A 9,998-nucleotide genomic window follows, 5' to 3' on the forward strand; every position below is an offset into this window, starting at 1 on the left:
GAGATAGGCTTGATAATCCAAGTTGGAGTTACTACCTGGAGCTAAAGTGACTGAAATCATACCTTGATGCTGTCGGTCAGTCACTGGACAACTCTGTTTCATGGTGTGCTTGGTATTACACCTGTGTGGGTATGCAGCAAATGCTTTCTGCAGTGGAAGCTTGCTCTCTGTTACTTGAAATCATGTTGACTTTTCTGGTTTCTGTGATCACTGAGCTGTGCAGTCATATGTTCAGTACTTCAGCTTAAACTGTGAAAGCAACTGATAACTTATCTCTTCTTGCTCAGTGTCTCTCCCCCAGGTGGTGACTTCTCTGATCCTGTCACATCTGCTACACTGGGCATTGTTCAGGTATGTCCCACCACGTTGCAGCTCTTCTGTCCGCTTTGTTAAACTTGAAATGACTGCTTCAGGGCGCTTGTGCCAGCGGCTGGCGTGTGAAAGCTTTGATTTGACACAGGAAGCTTTGTAGGGTGCTTTGGAAAATGTTCTAACAGTGTAAAAGAAGACCTTATGAGAAGGTCTCTGAACTGCTGAGGTGTCTGAGATGCCTTTGGAAGAGGGAGCGAAGGTGGCAATTCCCTCCAACACTGACTCCTCCGGAATATCCGTGCGCTTCCTGATTGCTGCCCATTGAGCTGCGCTTTAAGCGTGGCTGCTCTCACCTGAGGTGGAAAGTGAACTGCTCTTAATAGGTGCGTAGAAACCACCAAAACAATCCCTAGAGCAGCTGACTGGGAGAAGGATGTTTTTCAGCCCTGTTTTGGGAAAAGGAGTTCCATCTAATAGGTCTCCACTTTAATTAGACTCCAGTATTGACATTGTCTTTGTTATGGCTGACTTTTCCCTCATGAGGAATCTCAAGCTGAATAAGTCTGAACTCAGCTTAAAAGATGCATCAGTTTTTGAGAAGTGTATTTGAAAGTCACTGCTATAGTTAAATTAACATAAGGAAGGCTTTGTTTTTCTCTCTCACGCTTTCATTTGTGATAGCCTTTGCCATGTTGCATTTGCTCAAAGTTGCTTTCTGTATTGGTTTGGTTTTTTTATTGCCTGCAATTATTTTGGTTTGGTTTTGATTTAGAACACTGGTTGATCTTTCTGGCTTCTGACAGGTTTTCTGGGGCCTGGATAAGAAGCTGGCACAACGCAAGCACTTCCCCTCTGTCAACTGGCTGATCAGTTACAGCAAATACACGCGTGCCCTGGATGAGTACTATGACAAGCATTTTACAGAGTTTGTCCCTCTCAGGACAAAGGCCAAAGAGATCCTACAGGAGGAAGAGGACCTTGCAGAGATTGTGCAGCTTGTGGGGAAGGTGAGTAACCAGCTGGGAGGAAACGTGTCAGTGAGCCGTCCTCCTTACTGCTAGCGCGGGCTTTTGACCATGTCTTAGACCAGACTTGATGGATACTGCATTGTGCAGAAAAGGCAAACGGTCACCGGGAGATGTCAGGCTCTCCTTCCTTTAACTGCTTTATTCCAACTTTCTTACACGTTGTTTGACTTCTAACGACGAATACTTTTTCAGATTTGATAAACCTTGGCTTGATGCTACTTTTCTCACAAATTAGATTGCAGGGCATTTAATACTGAAGTTAAACTTCACTTGCTTCAGTGTTCCAGTCCTGCTGAAATGCCCTTTGTTGCAACTTAGGTTGCTGAGTAGTTTGACTGCTGATGTTATAAAGTTTAGTGGACTTTTTAGTGCTCATTTTCCAAGAAAGGAAGGTGAGTGGTAGTAATCTTTGTAAGAGAAGTGATGCAAACTGATCTTTACTGTTGAAGTCATCTGAAGTGTTACAATTTATTAGAAACCACGTTGCCAGCTGCAGAACAGAGGTGTTGGCATTTACAAGCTGGCCTGTAGAAACAGAAGTGATGTTTGCTTTTTCTAGAAACTGATGATTGCCTGGTTTCTCTGTGGAAGCCTGTGACATGACATATGGCTCCATTTTACAGGCATTCTTTAATTTCCTTCATTCACTTCACTGTTTTGGAGAGAAAGCTGAACTTGGACAGGAAAATTTCCCTTGGGAGCTCTCAGAAGGGACTCAGTGAAAACTCTGTTTCAGCTTAGCACTGTAAACATGATAACTGACAGGTGCCTGGCAAGAATCTGACAGAAATTTAATCCCATGATGTTCGGATGAGCTATGCTGATTTATAAGGTGTTAGTAGTGTGTGGTAACATGTATTAACTACAGTTATTTGGAGGAAGTCTGCTCCTATTCACTGATGTTCTAGCCCAGCTCAGATGGGGCCTTTCACTAGATCTTGCCTAGCAGAGCTCTCTTTAGATGTGTCTTCGAAGAAAAGGAAATGTGATCTTGGGGCCTTCTGCAGTTTTCTATACACAAAAATGTTCTAAAAGACTAGTTTACGGAGCAGGGTAGAATCAGTTCCTTGGTGTGGAAGGAATATTGATAAACCAGTGTGTGTAACTAGGCATTACTCCCATGGTAGAAGTACTGGAACTGGTGGTCGTGTTCTCAAAGATGTTCTCTTGAACAGTTTCTTTCAGTCTGGGCTTGGCTAACAACTGCAACAAACCTTTAGAAGGGGGGAATTGTAGAAAAACAATCAGATATACTTTTTTCTTTTTAGCGCTGAATTCTGTTAGTCTCCTTATGAAACAAGGTCCAAACTTCCCGTCTAGAAAGCAAGCTGGGGTGCTTAAAACTCAGTCTTCCCCCTTTAGCTAAAGGACAATGAAGGCAGAGAAGAGTGACCTGTGGTGCCAACAGCAGCAGCGTGCAGCAGGGTTGTGGCTGTCCTGCAGAGCAGGACAGGCATTGTCATCAACTCCTTCCCTTTTCTTGAATGCCAGACAGGGAAAGCCCATTGTTGGAGGCTAGTATCAAATTCTTAAGATTACTTATGATCTAGCATGCTGAGGTCTAGTTTTTCTTCCATGGACACAAGGATTGAGGAAGGTAAAAATGAATTTACCTCTTTACGTAGGAAGATGATGTTTTGACTTGCCTCGTAGCAGACCTGTGCATGTTTTCAGTGTTGGGTGGCTTTTCCATTCTCTTAAAGGAAACTTCCTTTCCATTGTTTATCATCAGACAGACTTAAAATAGACTTACTGGCTGTTTGGCCCATCTTAATTTGGCAGTCAGTTAAACTGGCTGTTCTATAGCAGGGAGTAAGAAATACCCAAAAGACAGAATTCTGCTGGAAACCATCTTAAGAAAGTGGGAAGAAAACAGGCACTGAAAAATAACAGTTCTTGGCCAGGACATACCATTTCCTCATGGACTTAAGTGCTAAACTAACAGCGTACCTTACTTTTCTAGGCTTCCTTGGCAGAAACAGACAAAATTACCTTGGAGGTTGCCAAGCTGATAAAAGACGACTTCTTGCAACAGAATGGTTATACGCCTTATGACAGGTAAGATCTGACTGGCCACTCTGTCATCTTGGTCCCATGTAGTCTGGATTTAGACAGCTATTTTATTTGGAAATGGATCAGTGAAGAAATTAATTTCACTTGCAATAAACAAATGGTAGACCTGTGCTTGGGCAGGCCATCGAACTGTGTATTCACAGATCACAGAATCACAGAATGATCTAGGTTGGAAAAGACCTTGAAGATCCTCCAGTCCAACCATGAACCTCACACTGACCGTTCTCAACTCCACCAGATCCCTCAGTGCTGGGTCAACCCGACTCTTCAACCCCTCCAGGGATGGGGACTCCACCCCTGCCCTGGGCAGCCCATTCCAATGCCCAACAACCCCTTCTGCAAAGAAATACTTCCTAAGAGCCAGTCTAAACCTTCCTTGGTGCAACTTGAGGCCGTTCCCTCTTGTCCTATCACTTGTTCCTTGGTTCAAGAGAATCATCCCCCCTCTCTGCACCCTCCTTTCAGGGAGTTGTAGAGGGCGATGAGATCTCCCCTCAGCGTCCTCTTCTCCAGACTAAACCCCCCCAGTTCCCTCAGCCGCTCCCCATCAGACCTGTGCTCCAGACCCTGCACCAGCTTCGTTGCCCTTCTCTGGACACACTCGAGTCATTCAATGGCCTTTTTGCAGTGAGGGGCCCAAAACTGAACCCAGTCATCAAGGTGTGGCCTCACCAGTGCCGAGTACAGGGGTTAAGATTCACGTTGCCTTATGCAAGGCATGCAGACCTTTTCTGAATGCAGTCACACCTTTTGAGTTTTTCAGGCCCTCATCTATTGTTCAGTTAGCCAATATTTCTGCAATAGCATGTCCTCCTTAGGAGGAGAGGACCACTTTATTTTCACAGTCTACACCCAAAGTCTTCCTGTTTATTCTTGCAATGCATGGGGGACTGCAAGAATCTGCTTTCAGTTACTGTTGCATAATTCTTGAGTAAGTTTGATCCATCAAAAAAACTTACTGGATCTTTTCCCTAGTGCAGTGCTTATTATCCCTGTCTGCTTTGCTTCTTTCTGTGCTATCCTGTGTTTTAACAGCCCATACTTCATCTCACTCCCCAGTCCAGGTAGATCAGGTCTTGATGCTTCATCACGGAAACTTTAGACGTACATCATTCTGTAATGATGTGTGCCTTTCATTAGGTTACTAGGGCAGCTGTGCTTGTATGCCACAGGGAAGCACAGGAAGTAGCACAATGTAGCGTATAAATAATACTGAAGTACCTCCTGTGACAGTCATCTACCCATTAAAAATGGCGCTTTTTGTGCGTGGAGTGTTGTTACAGGAACACGACCTTTCCTGCAACCAAAGAAACTTGCTGTCAGGTCATCCCAGGCTGCGTGGAGGAAGCCTGCTCCCATGGTGGACCAAACAGGAAGGAGGAATTCCATTGGCTGCTCTGGTGCTTTCCCTTTCTCGTTAGCATTGGCACAGATTGAAACGCGAGACTTGTACAGCGAAGGTTCCTGTTCTCTCCTGTTTTGCCCAGTGTTTGGGGGGTGCTTCAGAAACCTCACTTCAGGCTGATTGTCTTAGCCTATGATTTGTCAGTTTAAAATGCAGGACCGATCAGAGGCAGCCTCTCTCCTTTGACAGTATGTATTAAAAATCCCTGGAGTAACGCAGGCTAGTGCTCCTTCCGTCGGGTGAGAATTCAGAGTTGTGAGGGCAGGAGCAAAGGCTTGTCCTGTCTAAGTGTTCCAAGATGTCTGACAGATCATCTTCTCTCCCACCAGGTTCTGCCCTTTCTATAAAACAGTGGGAATGCTTTCCAATATGATTGCGTTTTATGACATGGCACGCCGCGCTGTAGAAACCACAGCCCAGAGTGACAATAAGATCACGTGGTCCATCATCCGAGAGAACATGAGTGAGATCCTCTACAGACTGACCTCCATGAAGTTCAAGGTATGTTTGGAAGGAACGGGGTTGCACTGCTCTTTGCGAGCTCCCGGTGCCTCTGAAAGGCTCTCACTCCAGGGTGGTCGCCAGTTGCCTTAGAGGTCTATGAACAGAGGCTTTCTGCAATCAGTGTGAGTACACTTAAGAACTGGTTTTAGTTTGTGAGCGCAGGAATGGGTGATGCTGGCTGCAGAGCCTTGGCAAGCCCACCTTCAATAGTCTCTTTTATGTTATAGATATTCATGGTAATAGTACAAGCACCTTTCTTATTTGTTTTGGGGGTTTTGTGATAAAATTCTGAAAAAAATATAATTTAAAAAGCTGTAGAAATTATAATAAAAATTATACTAGAAATTCTGAAAAAATTGCAATAAATTCTGGGGAAAAATGCAGAAAGAAATTCCAATACTATTAGCAGATAAAAGCAGCCCAGAGTTTAAATCCAGGAATGTGCTAAAAAGTGAACGATCAAAATGTTGATTGAGCTATTTTAAATAGAATTAAGGAAAGAAATGCCAGTCTCCTGCAGTGATACGTGATGCACCCTGTGTTTTGATGCAGATGCACCGTGTTTGGCTTCAGGGCCTCAGGCAGGTAACCAGGAGGAGAGGAAGCGGGGAATAAGTTCAACATGGGGTGAAGGGAAAACAAGGGGCTCGGAGCAGGGGCTCCGGGTAACTTCAGTGGCCGTCTTTTTAGGGTACAGCTTTCCTAAAACTCCTCCAGAGCATGCTGGTGTGGCAGTTCCTGGCAGGACAGTAACCTCTGATGCTGGCTGATGTTAAAGCAGCTAAGGAATGATCTCTGCAGTATAATGCTTACTCTGTTATAATCCTTACAAGTGAATATTGCAAACCTTTCCAGAACAAGTACCAGAAGATTATTAATTAAGAAAATTAAATCTTCTGGCATGGCAATGTATTCTGTTCCTGCAGCGTACTGGCTTGTTTCTGCAGAAAGCAGATCCCTGGTATATATTCTCAAAGCATCAGGAATGTAACAAGATACACTTGGGGACGTGAGCTTCTTTGAGAGCTGGTTATACAGAGATAGGGGTAGTAAAACTTTTTACAAACCCTGGCTGCCGGAAGACAGCTGGCATACAGTGGAGCGGTGGGCAGCGGGGCTGAGGGGAATCCAGGGGGTGAATACATGCCAAGTGGAGCCGGCCCTCTAATACAGTAATAGTTATGAAAGGAAAATTATATTTCCTGGGTAACAGTCTAAAAGGCGTGAGAATTTAAATGTCCTGCGGTCCGTGTGCTTTAGAGAGACAATGAGGGAGTAACGCATCCACACACGTAAGTGCTCTGTTTCCCAAGAGCTGCCCTGACCCAGAGGAACGTAGTGCTGAGAGGGGAATGGGGAAGACATTGAACAGATTTTGCAGCCTGGCAGTTGATGCTTCTTGCAGGGAAGGCCTTGCAGCCTCAGACCAAAGCTGATTGTTCCAGCTTTTGCCCTTGTCTTTCATGAAAAGTATTCTGAGAAAATGAAGCTGTACAAAGATGTTTTTGAGCTTGCTCTGATTGCACAATAAGATTTTAATTGGAACCGAGCGACCTCCGAGTGATGGCAAAGTAACTCTTGCACTTATAGGGGATGTACCCCAAGAAATACAGCAGAGCACTTGAGTCAAAGATCTTTACTTCACTTGGTTTTGGGGTAGGAGCTGGTATCAGTCACTGCAGCTCTTGAATCACACAGCATGAACTAAGACCCTCAGTATTCTTGAATCCTCTCCAAATCAGTCGCTTTTCAATAAAGTCAGCACTGTTCATGAGAAGAATTCTCCGTCCCGTTCTGCCTGCTCGCTGAACATGGAAAGAGGGGGAGATTTAAACCTTGTGGCTGTTGGTGAGACAGACGGGAGGCGAGATGGAGCTATGATGCCTGCTTGCAGTTAGCAAGGGTTAATCCTGAGGCCAAGAAATTACAGCACTGGCAAAAGCAGGGTTGTCCCAAATACCCGAGGCTTTTCCTGGTGGATCTCTTCATTTGCTGTGTTGTCTTTCAGGACCCCGTCAAAGATGGTGAAACAAAAATCAAGGCGGACTATGCTCAGCTGTTTGAGGATATGCAGAATGCGTTTCGCAGTCTGGAAGACTAGACTCGACCTCTGTGACCACTCCAGTTTGTCCTCTCAATTCCTCATCTCAACTCCTCGGCTTCCCTACCTTACAAGAATGATGCAACAGTACTTGAGTTGATAAATAGCCCCATGTTTTCCCTGTTCATACTCAGAGAGTGTCCTTACAAAACATTCCTCTTAGTTTGTGTTTGGCATTGCTTTGTGTGCCTGCAATGGTGAGTGATGCGTGAGTGGGCCTGGCTGAGTGAGGAAATGCTGTTGTACGCTTCTAGGGTGGGAAAAATTTCACCTTGCCTCTCCCAGCTCTCGTGGTAACCGGTCTTTCACCTTGGGATGTAACCAGAGCCAGCTGAGCTCTACTGGCAGAGGAGGTGTAGATCTTAACACAGTCTCGTGGTGCGTTGAGCTGGCAATGTTAAGGGCATTTACATCTGGCGCTTTGCTAAGTGACTATCGTGACGTAGAACTCCCTATTCTCAAACAGCATTTTTGACCGTATTCTGATGACGTGTTGACACAACCAAAAATTCTTCACTGCTCTGTCCCTTCTGCAACCCTCAGCTGAGTCTGTTGGTATTGAAATGTGGTAGTTCTCCAAGAAGGGACTAACTAGGTGAGCACGTACAAGCAGCCAGAATACTTCTGTACGCTGGAGAAATAGAATTTTATTTTCCTACTTAATACGGATAGGACTGTTGGAGTCAGCATCAGCTAAAATCAAAGCCATAGGTGCTCAGCTTCCAGCAGAATTTTTACCTTCTTGCCTCCCACTCACCCCGTAAAATTTCATGACCCTTAGCTGCTTTAGTTTGCGAAGCTGCAGGACGTAGAGAGCCGTCACGGAGTCCTTCCTCGGTGGCGCTCTGTCTGCCAGCGCAGTTGCCTCCCAGGGCAATGCCCAGGTCACACTAAGGAAAGGCAAGCGGGCGCTTCGCCTTCCTCCTCCACCTGTGCTCACGCGGTGGCACAGAAGGTCCCCAGTTCTTGAGCGAGAGGAATGTAGGATGTTAAAACTGGGGGCGGGGGATGAACAGGGGGAAGGTCAAGTACAGAATGGATTTAATCCTGCCTCCTTGATTCTGATGCAAGAGAAACCAGTGACTCTGGCCTCTGTTCCTGTCAGACAGCTGAGACTGCTGTGTCTGGGGCTTCCTTATTGGCAAAATTAGTACGAGGTGAGGAATGAGCATAGAGCAGCCTTTTCTGTCAAGCCCCGGGAGTGCAGCGCTCAGGCCGTAGAGAAACACTGACATCCCCTCCAGTCCGTTCTCCCTCGCTCACGTCAGGCGGCGTCCAGCGCTGCGTGGTTGTACAGCAGCTGACGTCTGTCTGCTGCTTCGTCACGGTGAAGGTGAAACGGCTGCCGGTGACACCGCGGCGGCAGCGGCGTGGCTAGCTAAGCGTTAATCCTGCACCGCAACACTTCCCCGGGCTGCCAGCTTCCAGCAGGGGCCATGCAAAGGGATCTCCCGCTACGGACCAAACGCTGCCGCTTCCCTTACGGTATCGACTCGCTGTTTGTCAGGGAGAAACTTTTAAGGGATTGACTCTTTTTGGTTCTCCCAAAAGGAGCTACTCCTCCAGCTGATATTCTGGTAGTGAATGGTTAAGTTTACAGCTCACTAAACTTCTGGTGTATGCTGCTTATTTTACCAATGAGCATGTGTGAATGAGTAGTCACCATCCAAGCCCTTGCCGGATTCCTCATTGTTCGTACTCACCACTGTCCTCTGTGGCATTTCACGCTAGAAACCAGATGTTCTTATCTCTTTAAATAGAGGATGTTATAAACTTTACAGAAGATGTCTAAGATAATGCAGTTCTAATATTTATTGTGCTGTACCTGGCCCTGAAGTGTGACCAGTTCAAACAGTTTCATATATATTTTTGTCTTTTTTTTTTGGTTTGTGTCTGTTTTCAGTGTTGAGATTCTGATGTTCACTGTGTCCTACAAGTCTTCCCTCCACAGCTGTGGAAGGAATTAAAAGATGGGCAAAACCCCACCACCTACTTTATCTTGTATATTTCATAATGTATGTTGCTGGAAATTGTGTAAAAAAAAAAAAAAAAAAAAAATTTAAAAAAATTGTTGAAGTCAATGAAAATAAAATTGATTTAAAGTAGGTCTTACCTGTCTTATGTCCTTCTGTCAAACCAAACCTCTGCCCCAGTGGTATACACAGCACACCATCGGGAAAGCTCACAGCTTGCTTAAAATCTTATTTCATCATTTTGAGGATTTCTTTAAACCTGTAAGCAGCAATTTGGCAGGGATGCTTTACTTTAGTTCTCCTATTCCTGTCCATCTTGCATAATCTCCTCAGCCATTACAGGAAAGAGTTAGAATGGAACAGATATTCTTGGGGTAGACATTTTCAGGACTACTTTTATGACAATTAAAGTATAACTGTAAACTTGCCTTTTGCTGCTAGTAGCTGCCACGCATACTAATGCAACTGTTGTAATTGTACCACCTTTTGGCACTTTGATAAATCTTTTAAGAAGTATTTCCCTGCTGTGTACCTCATGTTGTGGAATAGACCTCCCAAAAATCTCAGCTGTGTGTTTCAGACAGACTGATTATAACTCCTGG

At 45.1% G+C, this 9,998-nt stretch overlaps 1 protein-coding gene across 2 annotated transcripts in view; it reads left to right on the top strand.

Annotated features, from left to right (window-relative positions):
• Positions 1–9,528, top strand: part of ATP6V1A (ATPase H+ transporting V1 subunit A) — a 32,257-nt gene extending 22,729 nt beyond the window's left edge. For both annotated transcript variants that reach the window (XM_074853772.1, XM_074853780.1), the window contains exons 11-15: positions 288–351; positions 1,116–1,319; positions 3,304–3,398; positions 5,148–5,319; positions 7,331–9,528. In XM_074853772.1, coding sequence (XP_074709873.1) covers positions 288–351; positions 1,116–1,319; positions 3,304–3,398; positions 5,148–5,319; positions 7,331–7,423 — 628 coding nt within the window. In that variant the 3' untranslated portion in view covers positions 7,424–9,528. The remainder of the gene's footprint in view (positions 1–287; positions 352–1,115; positions 1,320–3,303; positions 3,399–5,147; positions 5,320–7,330) is intronic.
• Positions 9,529–9,998: the final 470 nt, after the last annotated feature.

This window comes from Strix uralensis, chromosome 2, assembly GCF_047716275.1.
Source record: "Strix uralensis isolate ZFMK-TIS-50842 chromosome 2, bStrUra1, whole genome shotgun sequence".
Classification (NCBI taxonomy): Eukaryota; Metazoa; Chordata; class Aves; order Strigiformes; family Strigidae; genus Strix; species Strix uralensis.